Source organism: Nycticebus coucang, chromosome 16 (assembly GCF_027406575.1).
Source record: "Nycticebus coucang isolate mNycCou1 chromosome 16, mNycCou1.pri, whole genome shotgun sequence".
In the NCBI taxonomy this organism is placed as follows: Eukaryota; Metazoa; Chordata; class Mammalia; order Primates; family Lorisidae; genus Nycticebus; species Nycticebus coucang.
In genome coordinates, this window is record NC_069795.1 from 6560248 (window position 1) to 6579079 (window position 18832).

Below are 18832 nucleotides of genomic sequence, written 5' to 3' on the forward strand. Positions count from 1 at the left end.
GCTTTCCTATGACTACAGGCCCCAGGCCAGGGGTGCAAAGTGGTACAAAGGTACAAGTTATACATTGGCAGAGGTGACTTCTGGACAGAGCATGTATGTGAATTTGTGTTCCCATATTGTGATGATTAGTTGGAAAAAATGGTACACATGCTTTCCCTTCTTTTTTTTTTTTCTTTTTAGACAGAGCTTTAAGCTGTTGCCCTGGGTAGAGCACCATGGCATCACAGCTCACAGCAACCTCCAACTCCTGGGCTTAAGTGATTCTCTTGCCTCAGCCTCCCAAGTGGAGGCCTACAACCTACCACAACGCCCACCTATTTTTTGGTTGTAATTGTCATTGTTGTTGGGCAGGCCCAGGCTGAATTCAAGCCCACCAGCTCTGGTGTATGTGGTTGGTGCCTTAGCTGCTTGAGCTACAAGCACCAAGCCGCTTTCCCTTATTATATTATGAGAAATAACAAATTTATGTTCATATCTTATTCACTAGTGCCCCTGAATATGCCATTAGTTTTATTTTTTCCATATTTGCTAATTGGCACTCATTTATGTACAGTATAGGAATAGCAAAGTGTCATTTTTCAAGTAGTGACTTGTTTGGACATTGAGTTGGTTTTTGCAATTAATGAATGATTCATTTTTCCAACACAGAATACACTTAAGTATTAAGTGTTTTAAAGTTTAGTTATTTCAAAGTTATTGGAAAGGTGGGGTGCAGTGGCTCACACCTGTAATCTTAGCACTCTGGGAGGCCAAGGAGGATGGATTGCCTGAGCTCAAGAGTTCGAGATCACCCTGAGCTAGAGCGAGACCCCATTTCTAAAAACATAGCCAGGTGTTGTGGCGGATGCCTGTAGTCCCAGCTACTCAGGAGGCTGAAGCAAGAGGATCCTTTGAGCCCAAGAGTTTGAGGTTGCTGTGAGCTATGGTGCCATGGCACTCTACTGAGGGTGACAAAGTGAGACTCTGTCTCAGGAAAAAAAAAAGTTATTTGAAAGTTAAAACAATAATGCATAGCTCTTTACTATGCAGTTAACCAAATAACTACTTTAACTATAAATTGATAATGTTAAATCTGTCTATAAGGTAGAATAAAACGGTTTACAAGTAATCTCTTGAGGGTGACATTCAAGATACAGTTAGAATAGCCTTCCTGAAATCTGGTGATTTTGAAGTAAGGCAGCTGTAGCCGTAAGCATTTATAATATGTACCCTTGAGACTACAGCATTGCCAAACTTTTGTGGTGGTCAGTCATCTTAGTGAGTTGAAGGTAGAACCCTCCTTAAATTCCAGAAAAGTGTTGATTTTAGTTCATGAATACTACATGTCATTGATCTTTAATCATTTACCTAGTATATTATATACTTTTTTTACATACTAAAACAAAAGTTTATAAAATTGTCACTCACTCGTAAGAAGATAGCCTTTACTTTGGATTGGTTTATTAGTCTTCATTTGATCATATGAGAATTAATGCTTATGAGTTCTTTCAAGATTTTTTTTCTTTATTGTTAAATCATAGCTGTGTACATTAGTGCAATCGCCTGTACCCATTCTAAGATGCCAAGATTTTTTACTTAGGCTAGTAGGATCTAGAATGAATTCTGTTTTCTGATAATATTAATTGATGTATATACTTGATGCAAAATTTGTTTTACTTTTTTTTCAGAGGGATATATTGTTGCAGGCTGTCCACATTAAAGTTTATATAGCAGAAACACTTGCATAGAATCGGTCCTAATTTTTTCCCCTCTGGGTTTCCTAGATTGAAGGACAAGGACATGGAGCTGTGTTTGACTGTAAGTTTTCACAGGATGGACAGCATTTTGCCTGTACAGATTCTCATGGACATCTTCTGATATTTGGTTTTGGATGCAGCAAACCATATGAAAAGGTAATTTTTAGTGCTTTCTGTAGCATGGAAAATAGCTATGAACTATATTTTAGAAATACTTTATAACTGTTCAATATTTTCTTTAACATTCAAAAACCTCAAAATGTTATCCTGTGAACTTCACTTTATTCTAGATTCCCGATCAGATGTTCTTCCATACTGACTATCGACCACTGATTAGAGATTCTAATAATTATGTCTTAGATGAGCAAACTCAGCAGGCTCCTCATCTTATGCCTCCACCATTCTTGGTAGATGTAGACGGAAATCCTCATCCAACTAAGTATCAGAGATTAGTACCAGGCCGAGAAAATTCTGCAGATGAACATTTGGTTCCACAGCTAGGCTATGTGGCAACAAGTAAGTGTAGTTTTTTTTTAAACTTCAAAGAATTCCCATGCTATTAGATTCACCAATCATTAATATTATGCATTACTTGTTTTTAGCATTTTCTGTGTCTATATCCATTTTTTCAACCACTTGAGACTTAAATTCTGAACGTCACACACCATTTATCCCTAAGTATTTTCTATTTTTCTATATTCTATATTTTCTACAAATGCTCTTTTCTTATGTAACCTTAAATAACTACCCAAATGAGGACATTTAGCACTCAGTGTTAAATGAGTGCTATATTATACACTATTATCTCTATAATGTATAGTCAGATTTTGCCAGTTATTCTGATAATGTCTGTTAAAGCTGTTTCTGTTCTCTTAATTTCAGTTTGGAACCACATATGAAATTTAATTTTCTTATTTCCTTAATTTTCTTTAATCTGGAACAGGTTCTTACTTTTTGGCTTTCATCATACTAATACATTTGAAGATTATACATGAGAAATTTAAAAGAATATCTCAATTTCAGTTTGTCTATTTCTTCTTGATAGGTTCAGGTTATGTATTTTTATATTTATTTAGAGTTAGTGTGTCACTCCGTTGCCCAGGCTACAGTGCAGTGGCATCAGCCTAGCTCACAGCAACCTCAAACACCTGGGCTCCTGTGATCCTCCTGCCTCAGCCTTCTGAGTAGCTGGAACTAGAGGCACCTACCACAACGCCTGGCTATTTTATTTATTTATTTATTTTTAAAGAGACAGAGGTCTTGCTCTGACTCAGGCTGGTCTCGAACCTGTGAGTTCAGGCAGTCCCCCTTCCCCACCCTCAGCCTCCCAAGTGCTGGACACGCCCAGCCTGTAATTTTTATCTTTTAAGGGAATTTTATATAAATGGAATCACAGTATAAAGTCTTTTGTGTCTTGGCTTCTTTGGCATATTTAGCATTGTACTGTTGAGATGTGTTCATATTGTATATACCAGTAGTTCCTGTTCATTGATTTGTAGTACCTCATGGGATGTATTGATACATCATCATTTGTTTATCCATTTACTGACAGGTAAAGGACATTTGGCTTATTTCCAGCTTAGGACTATTATGGAGGTCGAAATAAACAACTGTAATGTGGAATCTGTCTTCAGTTTTTTGTTTTTTTTTTTTTTTTGAGACAGAGTCTCAAGCTGTCACCTTGGGTAGAGTACTGTGGTATCATAGCTCACAGTGACCTTCAACTTGGGCTCAAGCAATGCTCTTGCTTCAGTTTGTCTATTTTTAGTACAGATGGGGTCTTGCATTTGCTTCAGCTAGTCTCGAACTCGTGACCTCAAGCAATCTACCCTTCTTGGCCTCCCAGAGTCCTAGGATTACAGGCATGAACCACTGGGCGAGGTCTTATCTTCAGTTACATCAATTTTTACTTTATTTTAAACTCATTCATTAGATGTCTTACACATTTTGGAGTGTTTCCTTGATGAGTTGATTATTTGATCATTATATAATGTTCCTTTGTATCTCTGGAAATTATGTTTGTTTTGAAGACTTTTATTTCATATTAATATGAAACTAGTCTAACTTTCTTTTTGTCAGTGTTGGCATGGTATGTTATTTTTCAATTCTTCTAAGCTATCTGTGTCTTTTTCTTGTAGGCAGTATATCAACTCTGATAACATTTTTAATTGGAATTTGTAGGTAATTTACATTTAATATTGTTAGTGTGATAAGGTTTGAATCCCCTATTCATTTTCTCTTTATCCTTTCTGTTCTTTGTGATTTCCTTTTTTTTTCTTTCCTGCCTTCTTGGGGAGTAACTATTTCTTAGTGTTCCAAATTACCTTCACTAATGTCTTATTATCAATACTGATTTATTTACTTTTTCAGAGACAGTGTCTTGCTCTGTCATTCAGGCTGGAGTTGAGTGGCACGTGGTCATAGATGACTGCTTACTTGAAATCCTGGGCTCACGAGTTCCTATTGCCTCAGTCTTAAGAGCAGGGATTACAGGCCCACCAGTACCCAACCTATTTTTATTTTTTTTAGAGACAGAGTCTCATTTTGTTGCCTTCAGTAGAGTGCTGTGGCGTTACAGCTCACAGCAACCTCCAGCTCTTGGGTTTAGGCAATTCTCTTACGTCAGCCTCCCAAGTAGCTGGGACTACAGGCGCCCGCCGCAATGCCCAGCTATTTTTTTTGTTGCAGTTTGGCCAGAGCCAGGTTTGAACCCGCCACCCTTGGTATATGGGGCTGGCGCCCTACTCACTGAGCCACAGGCGCTGTCCCTATTTTTATTTTTAATGGTTGCTTTAGGGTAGGAATTGTCAGTGTATGTTTGTCAACCCCCAGGTGTATTTACCACCTTTAATGGAGTCTGAGATAATATTTGCATTTTTTTACAATGTTTCTCCTTGCACTGATGGTGCAGAAGTACGAGTAAAAATAAAATTTTGGCACCTTAGCGTAAATCAAAGCTATGGCGTCAAATTACTGGCAGTTACAGTGTTTTGTTTTTTTTTCTTTTCTTTTTTTTTTTTGAGACGCCTTTCAATCTGCCACACTGGCTGGAATACAGTGGTGGGATCATAGCTTACTGTAGCTCCTGGGTTCTAGTGATCCTCCTGTCTCAGCTTCCCAAGTAGCTGGGACTATAGACATGAGCCACCATGCTGTGCCAATTTTTTAAATTTTTTGTAGCGATGGAAGTCTTATTGTATTGACCAAGGCTAGTTTTGAACTCCTGCCCTCAAGGAATCATTTTGCCCCGGCTTTCCAAAGTGCTGGGATTTCAGCTGGGAGATACTAGGCCTGGCCGGTTATAGTATTCTTTACTGCCTTATACTTGAGTACATGTCTTTTTAATGTTCTGGATATTGAAAGTATACATAAAGCATTTCTGTGTTCTTTTTTTTTTAAAGACACTGTCATACTATGGGACTACAGGTGCCTGCCACAATGTCCTATTTTCTTGTTGCAGCTGTCCTTGTTTAGCTGGCCGGAGCTGGGTTCGAACCCGCCAGCCTCAGTGCGTGTGGCTGGCGCCATAACTGCTGTGCTACGGATGCTGAGCCTGGCTTTGAATCTTTTAATTGGTTATTTCTTGAAAACAGGAATTCTGCCAATTTTGAATGCGTTTTTGTAGTCTAAGGAAAGCTATTTTTTGGTCTTCAGCTCATACATATTTTGATTATATATTCATTAATTGAATTTGTAGGTGATGGAGAGGTAATTGAACAAATTATAAGCCTACAAACCAATGATAATGAAGGAAGCCCCGAGTCTAGTATTCTTGATGGAATGATAAGACAGTTGCAACAGCAGCAAGATCAGAGAATGGGAGCAGATCAAGATGGTATTCCAAATGGACTTCCAAATGTAGAAGACACACCCCGAAGAGGTAATAAATATATGAGAAATATTTTACTTTAATATGTCTTCATTGAAATTGAAGGGTAAATGAAGTCTTTGCAAGGTACATGCTGTGTGAAACTTTTAAGTAAGCAGTGTGTTTGTACAATTTAGGGAGTAGTCCAGGGCGGCGCCTATGGCTCAGTGGGTGGGGTGCCGGCCCCATACCAAAGATGGTGGGTTCAAACCCAGCCCCGGTCAAACTGCAACAACAAAAAAATAGCTGGACCTTGTGGTGGGTGCCTGTAGTCCCAGCTACTTGGGAGGCTGAGGCAAGAGATCGCCTAAGCCCAGGAATTGGAGGTTGCTGTGAGCTGTGTGACGCCACAGCACTCTACCGAGGGCGATAAAGTGAGACTCTGTCTCTACAAAAAAAAAAAAAAAAAAAAAAAATTTAGGTAGTAGTCTGAAGGTAGCTTTACAAATGGTATTTAGTTTTCAAATGCTATCAAAGGCTATTGAAAACCCCTGCCCTTTTTTTAATTGTCACTCTTGCTAGAGGACTTGGGGTCATAACTCACAGCAACCTCAAACTCTGGGTGCAAGCGATTCTCTTGCCTCAGCTTCCCTAGTAGCTGCGACAACAGGACAACAGGCACCCACCACAAAGCCCAGCTTTTTTTTTTTTTTTTTTTTTTTTAAGCAGGCTCTGTCAGGGTTCAAACCTACCGACCCCGGGGCATGTGGCTGGCACCTTAACCACTGAACTACGAGCGCCCCCTTTTGAAACCTTTTTTTTGCTCTAAAAATAGAGTATTTACAAAATTGTATTAAACAGTAGCAAATGATAAACTTTTTTAAAGGAAAACTTAGTTATAGTTTTCCTTTGCTTTCACATTTCTAATTTTTGAAAAACCAAACTGGATAGTGTGGAATTTTTCTTACTGAATGGAAAGGCTTGAATTGAATTTTCAGCGCTGAGTCCTTGATAATGCAATGTAGAAATAGGTAGTGGGAATAGTTTAGAGAAGACGGATGATTGTTATGTAAATGAAAACTAACTCTGGGAAAGGTGAATGTCTGTTGAATGTTAGAATGCTATAAAATCCCAGAAACCCTGCTATCTCAAACCTGCCTAAGGGCACTAGGGACACAGCCACCAATTTAAGTATCTATGCTAAAAAATTGTTTTGGCTAAATGTTTTTATTTGCCTATTGGAGACTTTGCCTTTTCTGGCCACTCTTTTTGTTTTTGAGACTCGGTGTCTGTTGCCCAGACTAGAGTGCCTAGTTTACAGCAACCTCATACTTCTGGGCTCAAGTGATTTTCCTGCCTCAGCCTCCTGAGTAGCTGTAACTACAGGTGCCCACCATTGCGCCTGGTTGATTTTTCTATTTTCCTGTAGAGATGGTGTCTTGCTCCTGCTCAGGCTGGTCTTGAATTCCTGATCTCAAGCAGTTCTCACTTTTCATCCTCCCAGAGTGCTAGGATGATAAGCCCCACCTGCGTCAACTGTTAATTCTTGCCTTGTAGTGGCAGCTGATGGAAAAAATAATTTAATTTATAGAAATTTTCTTTGAACTGAACCTATACCTTTATCTGGAGAAGGAAACTTTTAAAATATATTTGACCGAGATTACTTATTTTCTAGCTTTTTATCACTGAGTACTGTTCTCTGGATGGTTTCTTCAGATCGCTGTCTACCCTATTATTTTACTTTTCTTTTAGAGATGGGGTCTTGCTCTTGCTCAGGATGATCTCGAACTCATGAGCTCAGGTAATACACCTGCCTCGGCCTCCCAAGTGCTGGGATTACAGGCATGAGCCACTGTGCCCAGCTATTATTATTTTTTTTTAAAGGGCCTAATGCTTTAAGTTCTATTTCTTCCTTTTTATATATTGAGTTATTTTGGAAAGGTACACAGTAGTGTCAGTCAGCCCTTTGTTTATGACATTTTGTTATCGTTGGTTCACATCTGGTCCTCTTTTGTTTTAAATTATGGTAGTAATCTACATTTATATTTACGTGGTCTTCCTTGGTTTCCCTCTCCCAGGTGACAATTATCCTGGATCTTATGTAGGTCCTTTTTTTGCCTTTTAAAAAATATAATTTTGTTGTTTTTAAATACATTATTAAAAACTGTTTAACTTTATTAAAAAGATTGGGTTGTATGTATTCTTTTGGGACTTTTTTTTTTTTTTTTTTTGCAGTTTTTGGCCAGGGCTGGGTTTGAACCTGCCACCTCCGGCATATGGGGCTGATGCCTTACTCCATTGAGCCACAGGCACCACCCGGGACTTTTTTTTTTTTTTTTTTTTTTTTGAGACAGTCTTATGTGGTCACGCTGGGTAGAATGCTATGGTGTCATCAAAGCTCACAGCAACCTCAGACTCCTGGGCTTAAGAGCTCCTCTTGCTTCAGCCACTTGAGTAGCTGGGACCTGCCACTATACCTGGATAGTTTTTGTATTTTTAGTAGAGATAGAGTCTCACTCTAGCATAAGCTGGTCTCGAACTCCTGAGCTCAACTCTCTTCAGCCTTCCAGGGTGCTAGAATTACAGGTGTGACCCATTGTGCCTGGCCCACTTTTGGGACTTTTTTCACATGATACATTTATTCTTTCAGTGGACATTTGGCTAATTTTGAGGTTTTGTTAATTGTCAACAGAAAATGGCATTAACAGGGCGGCGCCTGTGGCTCACTGAGTAGGGCGCCGGCCCCATATGCCGAGGGTGGCGGGTTCGGACCCAGCCCCGGCCAAACTGCAGCAGAAAAATAGCCGGGCGTTGTGGCGCGCGCCTGTAGTCCCAGCTGCTCGGGAGGCTGAGGCAAGAGAATTGCGTAAGCCCAAGAGTTAGAGGTTGCTGTGAGCCGTGTGACGCCACGGCCCTCTACCCGAGGGCAGTACAGTGAGACTCTGTCTCTACAAAAAAAATAAAAAGAAAAAAAAAAAAAGAAAATGGCATTAACAGTCTTGCGTGTCTCACACATTTGCAAGAATTTCTCTTGAATATTAATCTAGGGTTGGAAAAAATGCTACATATAGCCCTATGAGTTTTCAACTTTATAAAATTAAACTGTTGTCTGCAGTGGTTGTATAATTTCTACTCTTGATATCATTACATAAAGGATGATATTGATTCACTTCTCCAGTATTTGGTGGTTTTAGATTTCTACCATTCAAATAGGTGTTAAATGGTAATGTGATTTCATTTTTAATTTTCCTTTATGAGTAATGAGATTGAATATACGTTTTGGTAATATTCGTTTCCTTTTTCTTTTATCTATTTCATAGTGTTTATCATATTATTGAAGTTCTTTTGGAAACTTACCCATATATTATTATGTTGATACGTGTCACTGTGTCATTTTGGATTAAGAATATATATCTTTAGGAGAAAACTATCAGTGTGAGTAAAGTGCAGCAAAGTCAAGGGCTTGTCTTTTCAGGTACTTTGTTAGATATTACCAACTTGGGTCCTTTTTATAGTAAAATATTTTATACAGTTATTTGATCTTTTTTATGGAAGAAGTTTTATAAAGCAGTGAATTAAATATCTGACAAATTTGCCTTTATTGAAAAGAACAAAATGGTGTAAAAATTAGGCTGCTCCAAAGACATGTGGTTATTTCACACATGCTAGCCTTGGTGGAAGACGGCTTATGAGGTCCGGCAAGGACTAATTCTTTAACTTGCCATCTTTGTAGTTTTTGAGTTCGACTACATGGGTAATCCGATTTTAATCCCCTCACAAGGATGAGATATAGGCCCATGTTTGTGAATTCCTAGGGAAGATTTCCTGATTTTGTTATTTCAATTCTAGCTGAGATAGAAAAGTTGTCCAGTCAACTCTCTTGGCTAATAGGTGGATTAGAATTACGTTTAGGGTGTACTACTGCAAAGATTCAGGGTTTTGGGGGGAGGAGGGGGGAGGGTGGGCTGTTTCTCATTTACTATGTGCTTGATAGGTGGGTGTTAGGGTGGTAGAAAGCTCAGGTGCTCACAGCTCAGGTTGAGAAAAATTTCTCATATAGAGATTAGGATATATGTAAAATAAAAAGTTTATCTTAGAGGGGAGAGATAGGGAGTGAGTGTGAAAGAGTGGGGAAAGAGAGAGAAAAAAGAGAGCAGGGCATGGTGTGGCATCCCAAAGAAAGGGAGACGGGGAAATGCCAGCACTGAATTTAAGGGGGGCAAAGAGAAGAAAAAGTAGTGATTGTAGTCAAATTAATAAAATACAGCAAAACTGCTGCATGTGCTCTTTTTTTCTTAGTGGCTGGATGATAAGTAGCTTGCCTTGTAGTTGGAGACAGACTTACCAGAGGTAGTTTTTGATCCTGTTGGTAATTCTGCCCTTGAGATATGCCTGAAGCCTGAAACTCACACCTCATTCCTCCAGGAACTCCAAGGCTGTAAAACGGGTTCTAAAAGGCAGTGGGGTGGTGAATGAAAAGGTAAAGATTTACATTTCCTTTCTGTCTGCTTTTCAGATGTTATGAAAACAGAGCCCCCTCAGGGTGACTGCCAGCTGCAGGGAGAGAAAAGAGCAGGGAGAGAGCTCAGGATTGATTTTAGTCCTTACTGGAAAAAAAAAAAAACAAAAAAAAACGGGGTTAATAATTTTTCTGTTATTTTGCTATAAGGCTGACCATCCTTTCAGTGGGGTCAGGGTCTTTCTATATGGACATTAAAACTCAAGTCCTGACTGATTTGCCAGGCTGCTGCAGGTTCAGCTCATGATTTTCTCAATCTGTTTTCTCTTTGTTTCTAGTCTTAGGTGATTTTCAATTTTCCTTATTTAAAAGCATATTTGTTATAACACAATGCATTTCTCGGTGTCTGTGCAAGTTTTTTTAAGTTACGTTGTTAGAACACAAAGGTGATAATTTTCGTGTTTTTAAGGTTACTTACCTGAACTTTGTGGAATGGTACATAGAAACTTCTTACTATTCTTACTCTTGTAAAAGTTTATTTCACTTGATAACTTTCCCTTGGCCTGGCCAGCTGTTAGGACTTTTTTTTTTTTTTTGATTGTTGGGGATTCATTGAGGGTACAATAAGCCAGGTTACACTGATTGCAATTGTTAGGTAAAATCCCTCTTGCAATCATGTCTTGCCCCCATAAAGTGTGACACACACCAAGGAGGACTTTTTCAAAGTTAAATACCTCATAGGTAAATTTTAAAAATTTTAGTGAAGTTATGCTATTTACTAGGACTATAAAATGTACTGTCTGAAGTTTTTCCCTCTTAAACTTATAGTATAAAACTTAAGTATTTTTCTTGAGAACAACTATTCTTGTAGGAATATGGACACTCATATTCTTTACCTAGATTCATTTTGCTTCATTTGCTTTATCTCCGTGTATGTACATGTGTATGTGCATTCCTCTGTTTTTTTCTGAAGCACTTAAGTTGAAGACATGACAGTTTCTACCTCAGTGCTTGCTGCTGTATCTTTTAAGAACTAGGGACAGCCATCCTCTTACATAAACATAATAGAATGATGCCACTAAGCAAACTTTATGCTGATACAATAATGCTATCTAGTTTAAAGTTTAGCATTTCTGTAGTTGTCCTAATATTGTCCTACTTCCCTATTTTAAAAATTTAGAATTTAGGCCAGGTGAGGTTGCTCACACCTGTAATCCTAGCACTCTGGGAAGTTGAGGCAGGAGGATTGATTGCTTGAGCTCACGAGTTCGAAACCAGCCTGAGTAAGAGTGAGACTCCATTACTACTAAAAGTAGAAAAATTAGCCAGGAGTCACGGCAGGCATCTGTAGTCCCAGCTACTTTGGGGAGGGTAAGGCAAGAGGATCACTTGAGCCCAAGAGTTTGAGGTTGCTGTGAGCTATGACACCATGGCACTCTACCTAGGGCAAGAAAGTGAGACTTTGCCTAAAAAAAAAAAAAAAAAAAATTGGAATTTAATCAAGCACTGTTCATGGTATTTAATTATTTTGTTCTTTTAATCTAGAAAGTTACCTACTAGTGCTGGTACTTCAGGCCTGTTGTTTTACAGGACAGATTTCCCTAAATATGTATTTGTCTGATTATTTCTTCATGGATGGATTCAGGTTAAACATTTTAGGTAGGAGTACAATAGTTAATGCTGTGTCCTCAGGTATATCGTAGGAAGAGGCAAAAGCTGCATTCTTCTGCACCTTGCTGTTTCCCTTTTTTTTGAAACAGTCTCACTATGTCACCCTTGGTAGAGTGTTGTGGCGTCACAGCTCACAGCAACCTCAAACTCTTGGGCTTAAGCGATTCTTTTGCCTCAGACTCCCAAGCAGCTGTGACTACAGGAACCTGCCACAACGCCCGGCTGTTTTTTTGTTGCAGTTGTCATTGTTTTTAGCAGGCCCCGGCTGGTTTGAACTGGCCAGCCTGAGTGTAGCCTGCACCCTAACTGCTGAGCTACCAGTGCTGAGCCAACCTTGCTGTTTTTCTTTAACAACATATTTTAGTAATCAATCAATATCAATTCAAAGGTTTTTTTTTTTGGAGACAGAGTCTCACTTTGTTGCCCTTCAGTAGAGTGGTGTGGCATCATAGCTCATAGCATCCTCAAACTCTTCAGCTTAAGCAGTCCTCTTGCCTCAGCCTCCCATGCTGCTCATCATAATGCCTGGCTATTTCTATTTTATTCTGGCTCAGGCTGGTCTCGAACTCGTAAGCTCAGACAATCCACTCATCTGGGTCTCCCAGAATGCTGGGATTAAAGGTATGTATGTTTTATTTTATTTTGGAGACAGTCTTACTTTGTGGTCCTCGGTAGAGTTCGATGGCATCATAGCTTACAGCAACTTCAAACTCTTGGACCCAAGCGATCCTCTTGCCTCAGCCTCCCAAGTAGCTAGAACTACAAGTGCCCACCACAATGCCTGGCTAATTTTAGAGATGGATTCTTTCTCTTGTTCAGGCTGGTCTCAAACTCTTGAGCTCTGGCAGTCCACCCACCTCATCCTCCCAGAGTGCTAGGATTACAGATGTGAGCCATTTAGCCTGGCCTTATCAATTCACAGAGTTATTCTTTATCCTTTTATAATATTCACTGTATAGACTAACAAACCTTGTAATTTGTTTATAGGCATTTGGGTTATTTCTTACACTTTGCTATCACAAATAATGCGATTAATAACCTCATGCATGTTTTCTTATTGTTGGAGAATAACACTATGACTTGGGCAGTTAAATTTAGAATTTATACTTAGTTCTCAGTTCAAAAGTGTTTCTTCAACTTCAGTATGCAATTTTTTTTTTTTTTTTGTAGAGACAGAGTCTCTCTTGATCGCCCTCAGTAGAGTGCTGTGGCGTTACAGCTCACAGCAACCTCCAACTCCTGGGCTTAGGTGATTCTTTTGCCTCAGCCTCCTGAGTAGCTGGGACTACAGGCGCCTGCTACAATACCCGGTTATTTTTGTTGTTGTTGTTGTTGCAGTTTGGTTGGGGCCGGGTTTGAACCCTCTCTCTCTTTCTGGTTTTTTTTTTTTTTTTTTTTTTTGTGGGAGTCAGAGTCTCATCATGTTGACCTCTCGGTAGAGTGCTGTGCTGTCACAGCTCATAAACCTCAAACTCTTGGGCTTAAGTGATTCTCTTGCCTCAGCTTCCCAAGTAGCTGGAACTACAAGTGCCCGCCACAGTGTCTGGGTATTTTTTTTGTTGTTGTAGTCATCGTTGTTTGGCAGTTGCTGGCTGGGTCAAACCTGCCAGCCCTGGCTGGCACACTAGCCACTGAGCTACAGGCACCGAGCCAGGAGTGGAGTCTTACTTGTTGCCCAGCTAGAGTGCAGTGGTGGCATCATGGTTCACTGCAACCTGAAGCTCCTAGGGTTTAGTGATTATCCTGCCTCAGCCTCTTGAGTGACTGAGACTACAGGCATGTACCACCACAACTAGTTAATATTTTATATTTTTTCCGGAGACCAGGGTGGGAGGTCTGGTGCTTTGTTCTTTCTTAGGCTGGTCTTAAGCAGTTCTCTGGCCTCGGCCTCTCATAGTGCTTGGATTACAGATGTGAACCACCCTTTACCCCCCAGATTATCTCTTGGTGGGGGGAGGGTCATGCTTAATGTTGAGCTTTTGTTGCGAAGCCACTTCAATCTGAGGATTTTGGCGGCACTGCTGGCACTGCTGATTTTTTTCAAAAGACTTTTTTTTACCTGTGCGGTTCTGAAGAAGGCAGGGTTTTCAGGAACTCACATATAATGGAAAATGCTTATGTGTTTTATAGTTTTAGAAAGTCTAAAAGTTGGAATTGAGATTTAATAGTTAATATTTGTTTGGTGTTCTACGTTTTGATCTTAGTCATGTTAAAGTTTTTCTGTCAAAGTTGACTGGATTTTCTTTTGGTTCTTTATTTTTGGTACTTATGTTAGGAGGAGGAATTCATAGTAGTTATGTGCCAACGTATATTATATGTTTGAGATTGCTTTAGAATTATTTCTTGATAATTTTTTCCTAGGTTTCAGAAGACTTAGCTTAGACATCCAGTCCCCTCCAAATATTGGTTTACGTCGTAGTGGACAAGTGGAAGGTGTTCGTCAGATGCATCAAAATGCTCCACGTAGTCAGATTGCTACAGAACGCGACCTGCAGGCTTGGAAACGAAGAGTGGTTGTTCCAGAGGTACCACTAGGCATATTTAGGTTTGTTTTAGGATATCTGTTTATATTGTTGTGTCTGTGAAAATATATTCCTGTCATTATTTACACATCTTTTACTCCATTAATTGTGTAAAGAATTGTATAAATGTATTTTAGTAATGTGTGGGGATCTATTTTAATTTTGGTAGGGATATTTTCAAAATAATTCTCTATTACTTTGGTAAGTTTTTTCGGAGCCAGTCTTGTTTCATCTATACCAGTGGTTCTCAACCTGTGGATAGCGACCAATGAAAATACATCCTGCATAGCAGATATTTACATTATGATTCATAACAGTAGCAAAATTACAGTTATGAAATAGCAATGAAAATAATTTTATGGTTGGGAGTCACCACAGCATGAGGAACTGTATTAAAGGGTCATGCCATTAGGAAGGTTGAGAACCACTGATCTGTACAAATACCTATTTTTATACTTTTAGTATTATTTTGAAGGGAATTACAGATACAATGCTATTTTGTACATTCATTTTTATTCCATATTCCTAAAAGGTAAGAAATTGCCCTGAAATATAACTATAATGCCATAACTAGACCTTAAAAAAAATAGGCTTTTCCTTAGTATGACTAAATAACAGCCCACGTTCGTTTTGATTTTTTTTTTTTTTTTTTTTTTTTTGTTGCAGTTTGGCCGGGGCTGGGTTTGAACCTGCCACCCTCGGCATATGGGGCCGGCGCCCTACTCACTGAGCCACAGGCGCCACCTGATTAAAAAAAAAAAAAAAAAAAAAAAAAATTTTTTTTTTTTTTTTTTTTTGAAATGGGGTCTTTGTCGTTTGAGCTGCAGTGCAGTGTAGTCATCATACCTCACACTAACTTGAAACTCCTGGGTTCAGGTGATCCTACCTCACCCAGCCTTCTGCATAGCTGGACTACGGGTGTGTGCCACCTTACCTGGCTAATATTTTGTAGAAATGGTACCTTGCTGTGTTGCTCAGAGTAGTTTTGAATGCCTGGCCTCAAGAGAGCCCATTGCATCAGCCTTCCAAAGGGTTGGGATTACCAGCGTTAGCCATGGTGCCTGCCCGGATCCATGTTTAAAATTCCGGTGGTGGCTGGGCCAAGTGCAGTGGTGTTTGCAACTAATTGATCACAACCAGTTAAAGGTTCCTTTGTTCCTTTTCCACTCCAGTGCTTCACTTGACCAGCCTTTAAAAATAAATAAATACATAAAATTCCATTTGTCTCAGATGTCATAAATGTTTTCAGTTTTTTGCAAGACCATCTTGTAAATGGTATAATTTTCTTTTTTTTTTTTTTCTCTTTTCCAGTTTTTGGCCAGGGCTGGGTTTGAACCCGACACCTCCGGCATATGGGGCCGGCATCCTACTCCTTTGACCCACAGGTGCCACCCTAAATGGTATAATTTTTCAGAAGGCACACTTAGTACCTAGTTTCAATTTTTGTGATGTTAGCAGTCATTATGCTTAATGGTTAACATTCATTAATTCATTAAATTTTGTAAAATTGTGATATTTTTAACTGTTTCTTTTTAGTCTAAAGATGTGACCAGTTTTTCAGTGTACAAATCACATTGCTGGGATTGAACTTATTTCTATATTCCCCACTGTGTTTATTTTTCCCCTTTTCTGTAGGATTCTGATTGATTCTACTTAGTAATGTTGAAATTGTCTTTTCTCTGCCCAGGAAGATCCCTCTTTAAAGAGCCTCTCAGGCTCAGTGCCTGTGGCTTAAGCGGTTAAGCTGTACACCTGAGCTGCGGGTTTAAATCCAGCCCCAGGCCCGCCAAACAACAATGACGGCTGCAACCAATAAATAGCCGGGCGTTGTGGCGGGTGCCTGTAGTCCCAGCTACTTGGGAGGTGGAGGCAGGAGAATCGCTTGAGCCCAGGAGTTGGAGGTTGCTGTAAGCTGTGATGCTACAGCACTCTACTCAGGGTGATAGCTTGAGACTCTGTCTCAAAAAATAAAAAAGCCTCTCAGTCATTTTGAAATTAGTTCATTATCTTCCTTAGCATCCTTACTATCTATCAGGCATAGATGTTATAATTCATCTTATATGTTTTGACCTAGTCTTTTCTCTTAAGGAGCCCTATTGCTTTTTAGTGAGAATTGATATTTCATAATCTGAGCAGTGGGATCTTTTCCATTGTATTGTAAAATGCTGATTTTTGAATATTGAAATGGAGGCAGCAAATAATTTTATCAGTTATATTTTAAAGTACTTAAGTATTCTGTCGATTTTGTGTTTCAGAATATAATTTTGGAAGATAATTTTATAAATTTGTCTTTTTGTTTTTTTTGGTAAATTTATGTTTATGTGTTTAGCCAGTATAGTTTCAATAATATATTGGTTAGTACTTATATATTGTATAGTGAATTTGAGATAGTTTCATAAGTATATGATAAAATTTTGAAAAATGAAATCTGGAATTGTGATGACAAAAATACAGAAAGTGTCATGTATACAATGTGCTATAATTAAGACTTAAATTTGTGTCTGAGTTTTATAATCATCAGAACCGAAGGTATCATTTTGGGATACTTTATTTTACATTGTGAAAACCAAGGGAAGTAAGAAGGCAGAAGTAACGTGAAGAATAATTTCTTAAACACACAAGTGTTTATTTTCTTATCTAAAAAAAGACTAGAAATAGGGTGGTACCTGTGGCTCAGAGGAGTAGGGTGCTGGCCCCATATGCCAGAGGTGGCAGGTTCAAACCCAGCCCCGGCCAAAACTGCAAAAAAAAAAAAAAAAAAAAAAAAAGAAAAGACTAGAAATAGTTCAAGGCTTGGAAACATGGTTCAACAGTTAATCAGGAACTTAGGTGTCTGTGTTTCTGATCTCCATCTTGGAGTTTGGCTGGCATAGTCTAAAATAGCTGCTGAAGCTCTAGCTATCACATATCTGTATGTCTATTTATGATGAAGGGTGAGATTTAGGATGGGCAGATAGTAAAAAGGGCATATCTAGTCATGGGTATTTCTTTGAAGCAGCTTCGTGGTGTTTCTGCTTATAACTCATTGTCAAGAATGTTGTTATTTGTCCATATTAACCTAATGAGAATAGGTATCACCATTTCTATTTGGGGCAGTTTAAGAACCTAGATGAAGGCCGGGCGTGGTGGCTCATGCCTGTAATCCTAGCACAATGGGAGGCTGAGGCAGGTGGATTGTTTGAGCTCACAGATTGGAGACCAGCCTGAGCAAGAGTGAGACCCCATCTCTGAAAGTAGTGTTGTGGCAGGTGCCTGTAGTCCCACCTACTTGGGAGAGTGAGGCAAGGGAATTGCTTGAACCCAAGAACTTGAGGTTGCTGTAAGCTGTGATATTACATCACTCTACTGAGGGCAACAAAATGGGACTCTGTCTCAGAAAAAAAAGAACCTAGATGAAAATTGGGATTCTGCTTTATAAGGATGAAAAGGAGAATGGATTTTGTGGGTCACCTGTCTACCATAATATAATTTTCACAAAGAAGAATGTAACTCTTTATAGTATTATATTCTAAAATAAAGCACAAACGGATTTTATAAAGGAGATACTGATTGAAATGTAGTGATCAGTGTCCTTAACAACAGTCTCTATAGAGGAAACAAGGCTAGAGTTTGCATAACTGTATATTGGGGTGTATGTTAATTTGATGTGGATCAAATGAAAAAATGTTTTCTGACTATAAAAGTATTATATGTCCAGTGTGAAAAATTTAGGTTAATAGATAAAAATGTGAAGATAATTGACCTGTGTTCATAGCTCTGTACAGTAGGGTCATAATGCTTACCAGTGGAACTAATTCTTTTTGGGGCTAACATTCAGGCATGTAGTTTGTCTTGATCCAGTAGCCGGAGAATTCTATATAGTCTATGACCTTTTTTAATAATACTTTTCTTAGTTTGATCAGCTCATTAGGAGTGGAATTGCACAGTGTTAAAAATGACACGTTGAGTGTTTCTTTGTTGACTGAGAATGAATTGTATACAATATTGTCAAAACAAAGGGAAGCAATACAGATAGCAGGTAGGACTTCCATTTGGCTATGAGTAAGAAAACCTCATATAGTTCGTTAAATAGAAATAGGGAAGTTGACAACTCGAGAATTGTTGAGTGTGGTTTAGAAATTCCCTTAAAATAAAGTTCTATTTCGATCTGAATGTGGGCTACTTGGTGTACCTTGAGAAAAAAGCATTTTCCTTAGAAATCAGTTTTTGTCTGATTTATACTTATACTTAGTTGAATGTCCAGTTATATTTCAGAGCATAGACAAGATGTCAGTCTTGAAATTTTTTCCATTGGAATGTTAAAGTAAACAGAAACAAAGCCAGGTGTTTTTAACAATGTTCAAATTAGAGAGAAGAGCCACTCAGTCTTTTCCACCTAGAAGAAAAATGATCTTTTGTGTCATCCTCATGGTGGCAAGTTTCTTGTTTTGAAATTTGTCACACTAACATCTTTCTGTTGTAACATGTGAGTGAAATATAGGTGATTAGAAAAATTAGTAACAATACCATTCTTGTTTTCTGTAAATTATAAAATATGTAATTTGAGTAGGTTTGGAGAAGATACACTTTTTTTTTTTTTTTTCTGGAGACAGAGTCTCACTTTGTTCTGAGTAGAGAGCTATGGCATCATAGCTCA

At 38.7% G+C, this 18832-nt stretch overlaps 1 protein-coding gene across 2 annotated transcripts in view; it reads left to right on the plus strand.

Annotated features, from left to right (window-relative positions):
* Positions 1-18832, plus strand: part of BRWD1 (bromodomain and WD repeat domain containing 1) — a 127646-nt gene that overhangs the window by 41666 nt on the left and 67148 nt on the right. For both annotated transcript variants that reach the window (XM_053564255.1, XM_053564256.1), the window contains exons 16-19: positions 1764-1892; positions 2027-2252; positions 5434-5616; positions 14036-14219. In XM_053564255.1, coding sequence (XP_053420230.1) covers positions 1764-1892; positions 2027-2252; positions 5434-5616; positions 14036-14219 — 722 coding nt within the window. The remainder of the gene's footprint in view (positions 1-1763; positions 1893-2026; positions 2253-5433; positions 5617-14035; positions 14220-18832) is intronic.